Here is an 18,637-nt window from a genome sequence, read left to right as displayed (position 1 = left end):
GTTGTTTTTACTTTGACTAGTTATTGGCTCCCAAGGGTATATTTGTTTCTTCTGACTGGGCGTTACGAACACTTTAGTTTGGGTTTTACGACACTCAGTCGAGAAGCGCTTTAAGACATTAACCTGCTTTTAAACTTGCGCTCAAAAGGGTTTTAGGATCAAGGGTTGTAAAACCAAAGGACTACTACTACTCAGAACAAAGAGAAATATCCGAAGGAAACAATGAAATCTCACAGTTAACACACCGAACCGAAGCCGGTAAATAACTCCTTTATTTTATTTTCGATAAAAGGGGAATAAAAACTTACGAAAGCGTTACTGTGAGGTAGAATCCCCGCTGTACTGTGAACCAAACTGACTGCAGGACGGGCTTACGCCTGAAACGGCAGCTTTGGAAACTCCACAGTGACCAATTTAGACTGTCGACTCAGTTGATAAAACCAAGTTATCTTGTAAAACTCCCCAGCGACGCAGCACCACAGTTTCTTTAGAAACTTAGCTCCCTTATTCATTTGAGTCGAGGGATGTCTTTACTATTCCCTCTCGGAAGAAAGTAATTGTTTTTCATCCCTTGCAGGTGATTGCCATCGATCATAGTGGGCGTCTGCTCGATGCAGCCCTTAAGATTCAGCAAGGTAAATCGTTGGAGATCACCAGCGCCCTGGACAAACATTTATCCGGTATTCCTCTGAACAAGATCGTAGCTAATACTGAGAAAGTGATGTTCCAACAGGTTAGCAGTACTTAATTGCAAGACCTCCGCGGCTCTGTTTGTTAGAATTTGTGCAGATGTTACTCTGGTGATATTGCGTGACGTATTTTTTATTCGGATGCTACGGAGGTGATGGTCTCTTGCGCAGTCGTTTGAACTTGTCAGAAAAGAGCAGACTGTGTGACGTGACCAAACAAAGGCTGCAAAGGAGATTATTGAAGTAAAAGTCGTCCTTTCTTTTAACCTGGAAAACGGCTGAAAGCCATTTCCGAGTTGGTGTTCGTTGTTACTTTGAGTCACTAAAGGAAAGTACGTTCTGGTAAGATAATGTATTGTTCGTTTGTTTGTTTTATTTGTTTGTTTAATTTCAAATTCAAATATTTTCGTCCATAGTTCACCTGGCTGCCAAATGAGATTGGAACTTATGACGTCATTGTCATGTCTTGTCTTCACCGTCTGGCGAATGTTAAAGGTAAATGAACCTTATCCTGGCAGAATAAATCTTAATGTCTGCGAATTTAGCAGTTACTGGGATTCAACTTGACATACCTTTTTTAGTTTTTAAACTCTTTAACTCCCAGAAGTGATTAAAATCCAAGTTTTCCCTTTGATATTCATACAATATCCAGTAAAGAGAATATACGAACTTATCAGGTAGAAATTGTCATCTTGATCTAACACCAAATTCTCGTAACTAGGTTATAAGGAAATGTGTAGCTAGCAGAGGGGAGAATTAACAATCAGATCTTGGAAGTAAAAGGTTAAGAGTCTCTATACAGATATAAACCATTTTCGCAAAATATATCTGCGCTGAATTCTGGAACTGTATTCTGCATCACGTATAGTTCCAAAGCGGTTTTTTTTAATCGCGATATGCTTTTACCAAGGATCAACAAAAACCGGGCCAGTCAAATCAGCCAATCACAATTAAAAGCGCTCCAAGCTTGGTCATGAAACTCCTGCCATGCTCCCAACCAATCGGATGCAAGACTTAAACCAATCGCCACTTGGCCACTCGCGCTTTTCCCGCGCTTCAGGACTGTTATATAACATAACGTATTTATTCAAGATGAAGAAACAAAAGTTATTAAAGGAAAACTGGAATAAAAGATAAAAACAGGCATAAGCTATGTACAATATAAAACATTTAAGAACTATTTACAATTTGCATATTTGTTTGGTTCATTTTGATTTCGCAATGCCTTTCTGAGACTTTTACCTTACTTCTGATTTGCTGTCATGAAAATGTCAGTTTTAGTGTTGTTACATTGGGTTGAAAAGGGTTCTAACGATAAGTGTATTTTTTCTGTGTTTACGTAGCGTGGTTGATCCGCCTTTGGGACATCATTAGTCCAAAAGGTCTTTTGATCATCAAGACTAACATCACATGGGATCTTGAATCACTGAAAGCTGTGCTCGGAAACAAGTAATGGCTGTCTTAATTGTTTATCCGATGTCCTCCTATTAGTGTTACATTGTAGCGTTAATTTTTCATTGGGGGAGGGGGGTGGAGATGAGGAGGGCTAACGCTCGTGCGGCAATTTTTTCGGCCCCCTCTTTGTTCTTATCCGCCACGAAGTTTGTACTTAATCAGCTTACACGTATCTGCTTGTAGCGCTCCAATCTCGCTCGCGAAAAAATTTTTATGAATGTCACCAGGCTTCTCCTAGTGGAAAGCAATTACCTAATTGCATTGCATGAACGTGGAAGACTTTACTTATCGCTCTTCCCTTCTTACCCTCAGATTTTCTCTTTTGGAGCTGCGCCTGGTGAAAAGCAAGCGAGAAGGACTGTGCAAGTCTGACATGTGCCACTCAAGTGTCACCATCTGGAGGAACAAGTAGTAAATTCCGGATGTTAAACGTTGTGGAGAACAAATGCATTGTTACGTTGAGAAGACACTGAAAAAATCACTTATGTATTGCCAATAACCCGGTTTTTTCCTCTTCAATGGTTCTTTCGGTTGGCTGCTTTTGTACGATTCAGTATGGAGTTAGACTTTATTGGTGATTTTGAATCCTGTTTAATCAACCTTCAATCCTAGAGTCACTTTTTTCTCGTTGTCAGATAGGCACCTAGCAGTTTTTGTTTTTTGTGGCATGCAGCTTAAATGAATAATTCTTCGGAAATTTCGTCTGTTTTTCACAGCAACAGTAATTTTTTTTTTTCTATGAGGTTATTTTCTTGTTAGTGTTGTCTCCGTGAAATAGCATTATTCCCATAACGGGTGTTAGAGTCTCACACACTCCATCCAGTCATAACTGCAAATATTAAGATGGGTTTTAGTATTTTAGCAATTTAAAGTACCAGTGAGTTTTTTGATTTATAATCCTTCGATTTAAACGTGTGGTTTTGAACTATAGATAAAAACCATATACAGAAGAAATGCGTAACTTTCGTTCAATTTTGAACTTTTACTAGGCTAGAGGGCTTTTTGTTTTGAGTGTCGTAAAACCAAAACCAAAGTAATCACAATGGCCAATCAAAAGAAAGGAAATATCTTTGAGAGCCAATCAGAACTCAAAGTAAAACAGACCAAACTGCCGAAAGTCGTAATTGGTTTTAGATTTGCATCTGATTGGTTGAAAGATTGGCGCGAGTTTTCTGGACCAATCACAGAGCTTCGTCTAGCAAAAACAAAGCAAGTCCGGATTACTTTGGACGCTCAAATGAAAATTTCTCTTTATAACTGCTTTGCTACTAAGTAGGTTAAAACAATGTTTATTGCCATCAGTAAGTTGTGTTTATCTCTGTTTTGTGGAGTTAAAAGACTGACTTGTATTCTGTTAACGAAGTTATCCGTGAAACCAAATTTCCGAGGTAGTAGGTCGACTATTTAACAAATGGTAAACACCACAGCGTACACTACTGTGTTATGGATGCACGCGGGAGGTTGCTAAGCACGAAAAAAGCGTAAGACTCTAGCTTCTTGAGTGCTTAGCAAACCTCCCAAGTGCATCCATAACTCAATAGTGTAAGCTGTGGTGTTTACCATTTGTTTTATAACATAACATTCTTTGATACATTGTAGCTAAAGAGTTACCGTTTATTTAACAAATCTTACGGGACCAGAAAAAACAAGCGTGCGCAGAAAAATAGTCTTCGCATTTGCTCACGTCAGCAGCGTACACCCATGGGCAAATGGGGGACGCTAAATTGACCAATCAGAGCGTGCGCTTTCCTTTGGTTCTGTTATAAAACTAATTATACTTTGCCCCGGCGAAAATAGAAAATTTATCTTTAAGAATCAATCTAGTTTGCACGAAATAGTTTACATATTGTGTTTTCAAAGTTATCCTATGGTGCTATGTAGTTCAGCTTTCATTGCTGAAGTTAAGCCCAATATTTTGATGTTCGTATTAATGACTCGAGAAGATGAAGCTTCACGAAACAGAAATAAATTGCGTTTACTATAATTGAAATCTATTGTTCTTCTTGAATGAATCGCTGGATCCCCAGTTTACCACCTAAACCTTTAAGGGTGACTAGCATCCAATTTCTCCTTACGGAATCACCCCTGAATCAAACATTAAGGCGATCAGAATAAAGCAAATGATTTCCAACTTAAGAAGCTCTTGATTGTTAAACAAATTCTCCTTGTTAGCACCTTAGGAAATGTATAGAGAACAATTAGGAGAAAATGCAAACTGATGTAAGGGTGTAAAAAGCTGAGTCTATCCTCATTGTATGCGTTACAGGACACGCATTTTTCGCTCCCTGTGAAGATTTAAGACGAATCGGTGAGATATTTCGTCGGGGATCTGGCAATAGCCCTCTTACAGACTCCGCTGGCGTTGCTTAAGGTCTTATTATTTCCCGCCTCGTGCCAAGTGCCAAAAATGGGGACCTGCGTCTCCGCGTACAGAAACTTAAAGCACGGATCGGAGTTGACCAGTCACGGCTGAAGAACACTACTTGACTTTGAAGCCAAAACGATCAAACTAACCAATGCGCTTTCAATGACTCAGAATCAAACCATTTCATTGACTCTGGTCTCTGCTTGTATGATGATGGTTTTCACTTACATTGTCGAAACCCTCTTGAGAGTTTGGCGGCCATATTGCCAAGTAAACCCGCGCGTGCGCCGTCGCGATGTTGGGAATTCCTGGCCATGTTCCCAAACTCAGTATGTGGTTGTTGTTTATCTTTATGTGATTTTTGAGAAATTTGAGTAGTTTCTTTCCTTCAGGGTAGTATGTTTGTAAATACTAACATACGAAAAGTGTACCAGGGCTACACCCGTTTCCCAAAAATTGAGCGAAACAGAGGAAACATTTAAAATTTGCGAGATGAAGAACGAGTTTCTGAACCATATGTTACTAATTACTTAGTGAATTCTGTAATGAAGAGGTAACGTTGGGTCGTCCGATCCATGTTTGAGAAATATTGTTAGAACACAACGGAGAGGCTATTTGTCTATAAAATTGCCCACTCCAGTTCAGCGCGCGCACAAGGATTGCAAAAAACAAACACGCCGTCAAAAGATCTTCGCGAAATTCTGATTGCCGTAGCTAAGAAAGTATTACTCACCATTATATTGAAAAGCCTTTTCCGGGAAAACCTCATAAACACTTACTTTCCACGCACATAAACATCAGCTTACTACAAAACTAGTTTCGTCTACAGACCTCTTCAGTTGTATGCGATGTATCACATCGTCCCGGGTTCAAGTCCTCCACCCTGCCACTCACTGGATTTGTTCTCGGTTGCCCCTAGTTCAACTCCTCGGCTGCGCTCTGTAAATAGCCCACTGGTCTGCCTCCTGTCAGTGGGGATTTTTAAGCTCTTAGTTAGTCTACCTCGTGGCTGAAAAGCCCCTAAGGGGGAGCTTCAATTAACGTCTATTATATATTATTATTATTTATTATCGCATAAAGCCACCTGGCTTTGGGCATTGAGTGACTACCAAAAAAATCGGTCGTCGAATCAGTATTCTACAGGATTCAGATCTTCTCACCTTGTCACTCTCTTTGCATGTGGGGCATGACGCTGCTGTCATTTCCTTATTGAATTTTGTTTCTTGAAGTCCTTTTATGTTACCTTGCCCAATGCATCAAACGTGACCGCAATCTTACGTGACGTTGTTGTGTAAACATATGGACCTCTTTCCTCGAGCCTTAAAATAATGAGAAAATAATTCTCTTCCTCAAATGCGACACTGTTGTAAAGCGGACAGGTAGGAGGGTAATTGTCTCTCTGCCCTACGTTTTTAACCAAGTCATCTCACTCTTTCACCCCTTCCCTAACTCTTAAAGAATAAAAATATTCTTTAAAACGAGGAAAAGAATTCCTCCATCACCTCTCTTGCCCCCAACATCTCTACCTACCCACGTACATCTTTGCCTCAATTTCTCACTGCTGCCTAACTTTTTTGGGCCTTTCTTCTTATGCTTTTCCGTGCTTTACCCCTTTTAGAGAGAGGGTCTCTCCAAGTAACTTTATTACGGGAGACATTAAGGGAACCATTCTTTCCGTTGGCGTAATGCATATTCAAGAAGAAAATGAGAAATTGCCTCTACCCATATGCATCGTAATTTCAGGAAATCAAGTCAGTGACGTTAGTAGAAACCACGATAACCAGTAATACCATTTTCAGGCCATATAGGGACTTCTCCTGACATGGGTTGTAACTTTTCATTTAGCTGCAATTTTTCATGTAATTTATTCATTTCCCACAAGGATGCAGTGTTGTCGAGTGGTTGGGGTTCTGGGCTTGTAATCTGGTGGTCTTGGGATCACGCCCTCCATCATGCTACTCACTGGATTGATTCTTGATTGCCCCGACTTCAACTGCTTGGCTGAGCTTTGTGAAAAGCCAACTGGTATACCTCCTTCCAGTTCATGTTTTTATACACCACGTTTATTCACAATGTTTCAATTTGTTCCTATTGGGCCTGAAAAGCCCCGTTGGGGGAGAGGTCCATTAAGTATACATGCATACACACACATTCTTTGATTAATGATATTTAAGTGGGAGAATGATAATTTGGAGTTGTGAAGAGTCAAAAATTCTTGTTATACTGAACCTCGGGTATTTCTCGGCGACATAGAAACCCTTCCTTGTTCTTGATGTGCCAGTAGTGGATTTTGTGGTAGCCTTCGAGATGTTGATCTGTGATTTGATGAAAACAATTGATTTATATCTTTAGTTTTCTTTTTAATTCAATTTTGAACTACGCTTGGACAGTGTGCTTATGTCAAGCAAGTCAGTGATCGAGAGATGTCAAATGAATGATAAGCTTTGAGTTAAATGCACTGAGTCAACTTTGTGCAAATTATCCGATTACCACCCCTCCAAACTCGCCGAAGTTAAATATACCTAAAGCTAAGACTGTTACGTTTCAGAATAGTTTCTACTCTAGAGCCTCAAGAACATTTAACACACTTCCAGAATACTTGAGGGTCAATACGCAATCTATTAATGTTTTTAAAACTAATTTGAAAAAATATTACTTGGATCTAACTTCAACTGTGTATGATCCTGCATTTCCACAAACTTTCAAAAGTGTCTGCATAAAATGTCATATGAGCAAACCACTAACAGCATTACTAGCCAAACTCTGTTGCTAATTAACTATTTCTAATCACATAATTCCTACCACTCGATTGTAATTTGTAATTGTAATTTGTAATTGTTTTTTTTGTTTTGTTTTTTTTTGTTTTATTGTGTAGGAGTCTCGTTAATGGAACGTTAGCTCTGTGAGATCTCTCCTGCCAAATTGTTTTTTGGCGAAGCTTATAAATAAAAAATAAATAAAGTTCACAAAGACGAAGTTAGGATTCTTACAATATTCTTTGCACCGGCTAGTGAGAACTGACCATGTTTCTCCGAAATCGTCAGTATTAGTGTTATCAGCCGTAGTTTTTCGTTAAATGAGCTTCCGGCCATTTCTGATATCTGGGATGTTTTGCAGTGCCAATGCACAGATCTTCCAATAGTTTGGCCTGTAAAGTACGTGGTACGGAACTGTGAAACATCAGTCCAAGCGCCAAGACAATTAGGCTCACCAGGACCAACACGATTCCAATTACACGCTTGTTTCTCCAAGGCATGATTGTCTCTGTTTAAATAGAAAACAGCTATACAGAAGAATCATGATTTATTACAGCAATTTCTTGGTGTACCATTACTGACTTAATGTTTTCGTTCACTTTCCTTTTAATTCATTTTCATATCAAACTTTGAAATGTTTGATGGAGAAAAGAAAAACTAAAACACTTAATTTCATGTTCAGCGAGACAAAGCTGCTGATAAGTTCAAGTAATTGGACTGCGCTGCTTTACATTTGAACCGTTGAAAAACAAAATAACTTGATCCTTTTTTTGACATAGATTACATAAAATTCCAATATATTGAACCAAAGAGGACACGATCAATGACATGGGTGTGAATCGTTTGCTGTTATTATCCTTTCAGAGTACTAAATATTTCCTCGCAAGTTTATTCTGCGACCTCTTCAGCAGTATTTTTCTCATAGTAGCATCTGCTTCTCAATACATGTATTTAGAAAGGTGAAATGTAGGATCTCTCGAATTTAAGATTGAAACTCCTACGAGCTTAGTATCAATCTACCTTTCTCGTTCCTGAGTTTTTAGACTTAAGATTTGTTTTTCGAGGTAATTTGATATTTAGTGATCAGAACTGATGCCAGCATAATTATCTCTTTAACCTCTGCTAACGAGTGCAAGAAACCCTTATGCAGCTGCACTAAATCTAAGTTAAAAGATCTGCTTTTGTAAAGAAGTGTTAAGAAACCATCTCTTCCCGGAAAAGTTATTCAAACTTAACACAATAAGAGTATTTTTCAAGTCTAATATTGTGTTGAGGGGTTTTACCACTCGCTTGGCAAATTAACAAGAAGTACTGAGACTCTGTAATTTTCTTCTTTATTCTCTCTCTTGTTCCACTGCTTATTTCTACTACTTTCAGCAAGGAGTGCTCCAGTATTAAATACAAAAATCACTGACATGTTTGGGTTAGCTAACCGTGGGAACTTCCAAACAGGATGTTTCAGTGTGGGTAAAACTCAAGGTCAGTTTTACCAACTCAAACATGACCACCTAGCAAACTAGTTATCTTCAACCATAACAAGGGATTAAAATGTCTAGCACGGTAAGTGCTGAGCCAAGTTCAAGCACACACTAAAAATAAATGATCAAAACTATAGATTCATCAAAATAGCACGTAGGGGCGAAAAGGCGAGACTTAATAAAACAAAAGGTAAACCTAAAAATGCTTGAAATATCGAGCCTTGAAAACGCTCTACAACACAATAAGAGTATTTTTCAAGTCTAATATTGTAGAGAAATGTTTTTGACAAAGCTACATTGCAGAAAGTAAGTCTGTTTTGGTGAGAATATGTCCAGACCATCTATTTTGTGGAATATATTTCGTCCAAGACAAAAGGGAAAACGAATACGAAAAAGAAGGGGTGCCGGTAAATTGATTTGACAAAGCGAAAAAGAGTCTAATAATTGAACTCATGGAAATATTTAATCTTGGATAGAAAAACTGCACAAATCTTTGTATTCCACGGAAGACATTTCTTTCCCCTCGAAATATGTTATTCAATTTTGCCTCTTTCATTAACGAATTTTGGCATCTGTTGGTGTTATGGAAATTTCTTAATATTTAACTTTTCTGGGAAAAGATGACCAAACATCAATCTCACATGATAAGATGAGAGACCTGTCTCTTGTTCACTTTGGCCAAATATTATTCATTTACTTTGAGCTTTGTTGAAACCAGATAGGGATAGCTACTTTTGATCCCAATCTCCTATAACGGATCTCCCCTAGACACTATCATTAGAAATATTCACCTTTTGAATAGAAAACTTTTGAACAGAAGTTCTGCAAAATGGTTCTTTTCATCCAGTTTTTTTCAAACACGAACAGCAACTGATAGCATGTGTAAAAAAAAAAAAAACAATCGAGATTTCCCAAATCCATTTTTCGCACAGCATATTGCAGAAACAGGTTATTTAGTTTCTATGATATTTTCTCGTTTACGCTGAAATTTACTTGCTTTTCGATACATCCCAACGTAGAGAGCATGCTTATTTTTTATAACTCATTCGCTATAGAAACGGTTTTATTACATTGAAGAAAGCAATAAGCAGGGAAATATACTCCCACGGCATTCAAGGCAGTTCGGGTTTGGGAACTTGATTGGGAGTGAAGTACCTTATGAAGTGATAAGAAGAAGAAGTAAATTTCAGCGTAAACGAGAAAATATCATAGAAACTAAATAACCTGTTTCTGCAATATGCCGTGCGAAAAATGGATTTGGGAAATCTCGATTGTTTTTTTTTTTTACACATGCTATCAGTTGCAGTTCGTGTTTGAAAAAAACTGGATGAAAAGAACCATTTTGCAGAACTTCTGTTCAAAAGTTTTCTATTCAAAAGGTGAATATTTCTAATGATAGTGTCTAGGGGAGATCCGTTATAGGAGATTGTAAAAAGTATTTAAATAGTTATCACTCCAAGGGGTTGATGGGTTAAGAAATATGTCAAAGACTCCCTTTGAAGTGAAAGAAGAACTGAACCTAATGCTTGCTGACTTCTCTCGCTCTTCTTGTACTTTTGAAGTATGTTCAACATATTGTAAGCTTTAAACGTTTTGCCAACTCTTCCCAGACGATGCACAGTATAAGTCGTGTTTACGGTTCAATTACAATGAGGCATCTATAGTCTTCGATAATTTATGCGGTAAAATTATTTCAAGATGTGTAACTAGGAATCATGAAGATCAATTTAGCGGTTGGTAATGCCATTAAAAATCAGTCCAGTTTTTAAAGACTACTAAATCTCAGTAAATGGGCGTATAATTGTGGAAAAATATAATTAAAAAGAGTATGACACTTCCTTCAAATTACAAATAGACAATTTTTCTGGTACTACTCTTTACTCTCGCACTGCACAGAGTCACAAGTTCCCTTACCTATATCACACTTTTACTCTTCTTCTAAAGGCAAAAAAATCACTGTTTTAGGTGATGGTCTTAAATTTTAACCACCAGTCATAAAAATATTTAACGATAAACATTTTTCTGTTAAACACAACTCAAAGAAGTTACATAACTGTGAGCCGTCACCCCTTTGAGCCCCTCTTAATCGGGGGATAACCGTGGAAAGATACAATCTAAAGAAAGACCACAACACTCGCTGCGAGATACAAATAAGACAATTTTTTTTAGTATTCTCTACTCACGCACTGTGGTGAATCTTAAATATCCTTAACTATATTTCTCGTTTAACTTTCTTCTAAAGGCAAAATTTTCTGCCTTAATGGAATAGTTGCATATTTATACAAAAACAAGAACTCTCTGGTAGCAGTTGTTCAAACAAAGTATGTATGATATGGTGACAAAGTATCCCAAATATCTATCCAACTTTTAAGCTGCCATCCTCGAAATTACATTGAAATCAAATTTCCTTGTACTTTAGCTGTTAAACCGAAAAAAATTAAAGAGCGAAACGCATTCGAAAGAAGACGGAGCTCTTTGATACCTACCAGTTTTAAGTTTCTCTGTAGAGTGGCTCTGCTAATATTTGATTTTACTGAGCTTCGACGGGCAAATAAATATAAAAATGCTGGACGCTATAAGGAAAAAAGCTCAGAAGTACAGCTGTTTGAGAGGAGGTTTCTTTTTTTTTTTTCAAAACAATTGCGTACGACCATTTTCGATCAATCTGCTCGGTTTGTTATGGTTGCTTGGAAACGTGTAACACCATCTTAGTTTGTCATTGTTATTTTGCATTGATACTTTTCTAACGAGAATATTTGGAAGCTCATTATTTATCCCTTCTTTTGTCCAGGATTTCTTTTGCTAGCCGCCTTTATTAGACCTGTACTCACCAGTAAATTTGATTGGCTACTGCGTCGTGAAATATCCCCTTAAAGTGAGAAGTGGTGTGCGCTTTCGATTCATAATGTGGAGAAAATCATTAACTGTTCAGTTAACATGGATGTCTGGTATGACGTGTATTAAATACGAGATTCCTAATCAGTTTCTTTGCGCATATACAGGGACATTGTAACACGACAAAATCTCGTGATTTCAGTCTGGCGATTGAATGGGCTAAGAATCCTAAGTTAGTCAATCTTATCTTCAGCTAAAATCAAATCTCATTAGTACACTCTAACATCAGTTTACATATTCTCCATAATGTTCTCTATACATTTCCTAAGATGCTGACCAGGAGAACTTGTTTAACTATTAATAATAATAATAATTATAATAGTTAGTTAGCTTAGAACTCTCGCACATGCCCGCCAGCCAGCTACTTAAGGACTCATATAGGTTTTTATGATGTTTAATTTATTTAGATTATTTATTTTATGTGACTTTTCCTTTTGTAGTAGATTAGCAATTTCATGTAATTTTAGTATGTAAATAAGACTTAGGCTAGCCACGGTCAACGCCTTGCCTGAGTGAGTAGGATTGGCACCCAGATGTGTATATACTGCCATAATAGCAATAAAAATAATAATTTATCTACTTATATTGCGCGTGTTACATATGCAGATGCTTACACGTGCATTACAGCGTAATAAACTTACAGTACAGTCTTTACAATCATTACAATCTTTACAATCCCGATTATTGAAAGTATAGTATTTACAATCTTAACAATCTTTCTGATCATTAAAATCTCAACAAACATGATCTTATTATAACTATGGTATTTATAATCATTATAATCTTTATAATTATTAAAATCTTAACTACCATGATATTATTGGACCAATGGTCTTTAAAGCAGACAGGCTTTCCTAAACAGGTGAGTTTTGAGAACATTTTAAGAACTTTTTAAGTTTTTGATCATTTCCTTTATTCTCGTGACCGTAATTGTGATCCGAGAGTAATATTGTAAGGAGAAATTAGATGCTGATCACTCCTAGGGGTCAAAGGTTCAAAGGCTCTGTCCACACTTATCAATTCAGGCGTGTAATATTTCCTTTCATGCGAGTTTTGAGGTGGCTTACAGATCGTTTATCAGACAAAAATCGAGAACGAGTTGTGTTACCGTAATGGATATGGAATAATTAACCGACTGCTGCAAACCAAGTGCTGATTTTTTAAAAACAATCACCTGAACAGTTTTTCTGTCCTAAATATAACATGTGGTAATTATACAACCTACCCTGACCCGTCGTTGCTTTCCATCTGCTTAAGTGGTACCGCTTAATTTCAGAATCCGCTTTACCGCTTGTCGTATGTCAGATTGACGCCAAAAATACATGAAGGGGTTGAGGGTAGAATTGAGAAAAACAATTGTACTAGGGACTGAGTAATACTTAGCGAAGCCTTTACGTATGAAAAGACCAGCGACAACTGTCGCAAAATAGGGAAGGTAACAAACTAGTAAAAGACAATAGAAATAAAATGTGTTCAAGGCAGATCTTCTGAGTTGTTTGAAGCGCATCCCGTTGTCTGCATTGACTGACACGGCTTGCATCTGGGAGTGAATTTGTGCCTGATGTCGAATAACTATTTTATAAACTTCAAAGTACGCATAGAAGTTGGAAAAAAGACAAAAAATAATGGTAAAAGCAAGGTATGGATACAGAACTGTGTCTTGCCACACTTTCGTACTGGAGAAGATGCCAGACACCATCCATATCACAGCAATTGCAAGGGCTGTTTTGTTCATCGTGACAAGACTGTAGTACCGTAGGTGAAATTTGAGAGCAATCATTCTATCCAGGCTAATGAATGTGACGGTGAAGAAGGACACACCACATAGACAGTAGCCTACGACGTTGTATAAAGGCATAGTAATGGGATAGAATCTATCAAAGGTAACCACCAGCTTCCTTAAGGCGTGGAACATGTACAGGGGCTGGATCAGTAATCCAACTGCTAAGTCGGAGATAGCGAGGTTGCACAATAGCATGGAGGAAGGAGTATGCAAAGAGGTTGTTTTCCAGATGGCGATTAAAACCACGCTATTTGTAACAACTGTCAGAAGACTGAGAGGAGCGTTTAGTACAATCAATGCAATGTTCCAGGCGGGAATGCTGTTATCACTCGGTTGGTCCGTATGATTGGACCTTAAACTTGTATTCATGTTCTTTCCCACACGCTCATAAAGTAGCGAAACTCAAGCGCTCATCGCCACGCCGCGAGGATCGTTTTAATAATGCGACCTTAGGACTTTGGACTGAGTACTTTATAGAATTGTTTCTCAAAGTGCTGCTGAATATTAGTCAAGAGATTAATCTTATTGTTCTCTCTGCAATCAGTTTTAATTAAACCGGAAACTTCTTAGGTGGTTTATATTTGACATTGTGATTGGGACAAATTGTAACAAATTGTAATATCAAAATTGTAATATCCAAAACGGAAATGCTGTTGTCTTTTGATCAGTCCGTAAAATTGTACCGGCTTAGGCTTGCATTCCTGTCCATAATGTTGTTCTTCACGCTCATAAAGTGACGAAACTCAAGCACTTATCGCCACGCCGCGAGGGTCGCTTTAATAATGCGACTTTTAGAACTTTGGACTAAGCACTTGATGGGATTTTCTCTTAAATGTGATATCAGTCGAGACATTGATCATGTTGCTCCCCTTGTAATAAGTTTTAATTAAACCTGAAAATCCTCTGGCGGTTCACTTGAAATTATTATTGGGACTCTTATTATAAAAAATAGTAATAACAAGATCTCCTGGGGTTACTCTAAACAACGGACTGCACATAGAGGATCTGCAGTGCTGGGATAGATTTTTTCAGACCGGCATTATTTCAAAGAGAGGGGATTTCTCTAGTCGATTTAGATACATGTAGGTTAAGAAAACTGTCTTTCAGATGTTAAAGATAGGGGAAGTTTATAAACAAGTGAATCTCTGGTTTAGCGTCTTTTTCATAAGTCCCTGTCTGTAAGATTAGTAACATGCGTTCAGATATGAAATTTGTTTGCGTTCTTCCTGCTCCACTTTCCGCAGAAAGCTATTTATTATTAACAATTCGTCGCATGGACCGAAATAATATGTTGTGACTATCAGAACTGTACTAGTTCCGAAGTTGAAGAGGGTTATTTCTTAAAGAAACTTTAATACTGCGTCGTTGGGGGTTATTACGAGGTAATTTTATTGGTTTTATCAACTGAGAGTGATGATGTAAATTGACCATTGCAGCGCCGGAGTTTCAAAAGCTGAAGTTTCGAGCATTACTCTTTCGTCAGACCGAAAGATTCCACCGATTCTACTAATTCTATCAAGCGATACACTTCGACTAAGGTGTTGTGTTGAACAACAGATTTAAGTCCAATGAATGATTCATAGAATCGAATCATACAAAAAAACCTAAAGGGAAGACCTCCAGCAGAGCTTACTAATTGGTAAGAATCGAAACAAACAAAAACCCAAAGTGAAAACCTCCTGCAGAGCTTACTTATTTGCTATGATCATTCTTAGCTTTTCGGGAAAATACTTGAAAGGTTACCGTACCTGTCACAGTTCTAAGTTAAATGAAAATACATTTTTATTCTTAAGAATTTGAAAGAAAAGCGTTAGTTGTTCCGAAACGATGTCGATTTGAAGGCACCTGCCTTCTCTTCTGTGTACGACAGCGGATTCTTTATTGTATGTCCCATTGAAAACAGGGAGAACCAGTCGCATAGATAGGATGGTTCTATTTGATAACCTCTCATTTCTTGAAGAATGATTTCAACGTTATCATTTTTGCATTTAAAGCTCCTGCTGAAACAGAAACATGTCCAATCCAAAGAAAATTGGTGTCTTTCAAGTATCGGGAGATGAGTTTATAGCAAATGGAAGAACTACACTGAGAAAAAACTAAGGGCTAAAACCAATTATTAGTCAAAACTATTACTTATAATTATATGTATTTATTTTAGTTTCTCAACGGAATTAAATAGGCAAAAAGGAAAGTATTTCCATGTTAGATGTTAATGCTGGAGAAGAGAAAAACAGTCATAGTAATAATGAAAATAATAATGTTGAAAATATTGATAATAATGATTGTAAAAACTTCTTTTTTAAGAACGATCTCCGACTAAAACGATTCAAAAATTACGAGCTTTCCACCGCCTGAACTGCAGTCTTCGAAGGGTGAAATATCGAAGACTGCAGATCGTTTCAGCCAGATATCGTTGAACTTCTTAGATAATTTTTTTTACCAAGTTTTTATCCTTGCTGCGGCACTCAATACTTTCAAAGATAATAAAAATAATATCGTGATGATAAATATGGTAAACGATATATATATTTTGGCCAGCTGGCTCATTGATGAGTACAGAGTACAGTAATGATTTTGCTCTTGCAACATAATAGGAAAGTACGATATCGATTGATTAATCTGACCTTGGGTCTTGAGCAAATTTATCAAAGAAGCCTAAAGAATAAGTCTCCTTGAAATTATTGGTTTTCGACTAAGTAAGAGCGGTAAAACACTGAGATTTCATCTTGTTTGGTCCAAAGGTTCGGTGTTCCATACCTCTTAGTGGTAAATAATAATTCATTCAGCATCATTATAAATTTATTCTAGGATAACTTTTGAGCTACCACGTTTTATTATAATCTTTTATGTAAAATTATGGGAACTTCTGCTGGGAAATCTTCGCCAAATCTCTTCCGGACAACTCGTAACTTCACGATTCTCTTCGTAGCCACTGTTTGGGCCGACTAGCGGCCGAATAAACGAATTGCGAACTGGTAGTGATTAGGTCATGTGGCTCAGTAGCACATGGTTGTGGTTTAAGAGTATTTTCGTGTCAGGGACCGTAAATGCTATGCTTGCTGCAGTTTTTGTTTTTTCCCTACCGTTAATTGCACAGAAAATGTAAGTAATAATAATTAATAATAATTAATAATTTATTTACTTATATAGCGCCCTTTAATATTATCGGATGATCAAGTATCAGGTTTATAATTTCCTTCTACACCGATCAGTTCTTAATTCAAGTTTTTCCTTCGTTCAGCTTTTACCTTATGCGTAGATAATTCAAAACAACACAAAATGTCACAAATGGTGGAAATGTTTGTCCTTGGAGGTCGTCGGGCCCGAGGTTGACTCTAAAGCGGTGACCACTACGTTTTCCCAATTCATTTGATTCTGGGCCTTTATTTTCTGGTCTGTTTAAACAATGCAGGGCCATTGAATCGTTGTAAATTGGACTGCGACTAGGATATCGCCTATTTTGGTTGACCCTCTTCCTCTCATGATCTCCTTTGGACGCTCCGCTGTTCCCATCATGTACTTGAGCTTGGCCTGATCCGTTGCCAAATGTCCTAGTTATCTGGTCTTGAGATGCAACTGCGTCTGTGTCCTCATCCACAACGATTAAATCCTGTTGGGAGGCTGAAAACGGACCAACACAAGGGCTTACTTTTGGAAGAATAGGAGACACTAGGTGAAAATTTTCATCCTCATGTTCACCTTTTGTCTGTCTCATTAAGGCCAGGGTTGAACCTATCAGCCATTTTTACATTCGACTGTTGTGTGAAGCATCAGGAAAATCTCCTGAGACGAAGTTCTTTTATATTTTCCAGGTTTAAAATCTTCTCCTGTGTAGGAGACATGACTGGATCCACCCCTTCTCAATCCTAGTCCAAAAGCACTTGTTGCTTGAAGGAAAGATAACCCACAATGTATATTTTATTGGGAATGACGACTAATTTTTTGGTTGCTGAAGGCATCTCCTCGTCTGTAAATAATCGTAAATTATTTTTCAATATATCCTCACGCAATGTTTCCTCGTATTTTTTGTAATTGTCGTGTGGCAATGCATAGAATCATGAAGGACCCCGCCCCTTCTATTCCTCTGGACGTTTTAAGAACCATTTCCGTAAGCGATCTCACGCAATCAACGGAGCCGGGTAATTCTGGTGAAAAACATGAGCACATATGCAGAATATGACCGTTTTAACACAACCGATAAGGATGGAAGTATTTAAAGGGGTTTATCTTCAAAAACCAGGAAGGAATTCAAAGGCCATTGTTTACCTGTGTCATGCAGTGAAGATTATTCACAATCTCTCCACGCCAATGCTTTCCTTTCGGTCATCATAGGGACAAAAAATAACGTTGTTCACTCGACGACTTAAGCGAAAAAAGCGTTATCTAAGTTTAGTTGGAAACAAAAACGACACTGGTGTACGACACTGGACACTGATGTACGTGTCCAAAGGGTTAGAATGTAGACCACTAAATAAACGTCTTGAAGTGGTTAACTGTCAGCTGTGAAACGAAACTGCATAAAAATTTAGGCGTAGAGGCTGGCAAATTTAAATCGGAAGCTGTGAAAAAGTAAGCCGTGAAAATATTTCCTATCCTCGATGTGTCATTGAAAGTGTCAAAATCTTAAATTAGTATGTGCCTTGTCTTTTAGCCACTGTGGGAAAACAGAAGAATATTCTGTATAAACTCATCAGCAGCTTGATCTGGAATGACCCTCCTTGCTTGACTTTTACTGTAGAGGCGAGTGAGTAAATATGTTTTAGAACACAAAACTTTAATTAGTTCCTTTTTCAAATGATTGAAATTAATTTTTTAACATCTCTGTCAACCGTAATAGAAAGAAACTAACCGTTACCGGTAAAATGGCCAAAATTTTTTAACCGTTAACCGTAAAAGCAATCATCTTTCTAAATTTGCGACATCGAAATTTGAATGTTAAATGGGTGAGTCAACTTCCGTTTTAACTATTAGACTGGGCGCAGCCTCCAAGGCTTCAGTGATTTCTTAATGTCTTGCACATGATGTGATTCTATGTTTCCCTATTAAAATGTTAAATGGGTGCACTAACTTCCGGTATGGCGACAGTAATTTCTCCGTTTGTTTTCCATAAGGTGATTCTTAGATTCATTATTTGTAGATCCAGTCGATATGCTGACCCAGCGCTATGTTTTTTTAAGGTACAGGTGTGCGGAATGATGCGTATTGCGAACACTCAG

At 37.7% G+C, this 18,637-nt stretch overlaps 2 protein-coding genes across 2 annotated transcripts in view; one reads left to right on the top strand and one right to left on the bottom strand.

The window, feature by feature from the left end:
* Positions 1-4,134, top strand: part of LOC148719873 (uncharacterized) — a 29,045-nt gene extending 24,911 nt beyond the window's left edge. The window contains exons 17-20 of the mRNA XM_088738997.1: positions 578-733; positions 1,106-1,184; positions 2,033-2,138; positions 2,457-4,134. Of these exons, the coding sequence (XP_088595123.1) occupies positions 578-733; positions 1,106-1,184; positions 2,033-2,138; positions 2,457-2,556 (441 nt within the window). The 3' untranslated portion in view covers positions 2,557-4,134. The remainder of the gene's footprint in view (positions 1-577; positions 734-1,105; positions 1,185-2,032; positions 2,139-2,456) is intronic.
* An 8,057-nt stretch (positions 4,135-12,191) lies between these two features.
* On the bottom strand, positions 12,192-13,863 carry LOC111327667 (melanocyte-stimulating hormone receptor-like). The gene has a single exon (XM_022931899.2). The coding sequence runs from the start codon at positions 13,788-13,790 to the stop codon at positions 12,891-12,893; it is 900 nt and encodes a 299-aa protein (XP_022787634.2). The 5' UTR covers positions 13,791-13,863; the 3' UTR covers positions 12,192-12,890.
* Between the last annotated feature and the right edge of the window lie 4,774 nt (positions 13,864-18,637).

The sequence above is a fragment of the Stylophora pistillata genome, chromosome 11, assembly GCF_964205215.1.
Source record: "Stylophora pistillata chromosome 11, jaStyPist1.2, whole genome shotgun sequence".
Lineage (NCBI taxonomy): Eukaryota > Metazoa > Cnidaria > Anthozoa > Scleractinia > Pocilloporidae > Stylophora > Stylophora pistillata.
The sequence above is the reverse complement of the archived record's forward strand: the minus strand, read 5'-3'. Positions and strand labels throughout refer to the sequence as shown.

Excerpts from the sequence above, each read along its gene's own strand:
- LOC111327667 (XM_022931899.2), bottom strand. The coding sequence starts at position 13,790 with ATGAATACAAGTTTAAGGTCCAATCATACGGACCAACCGAGTGATAAC.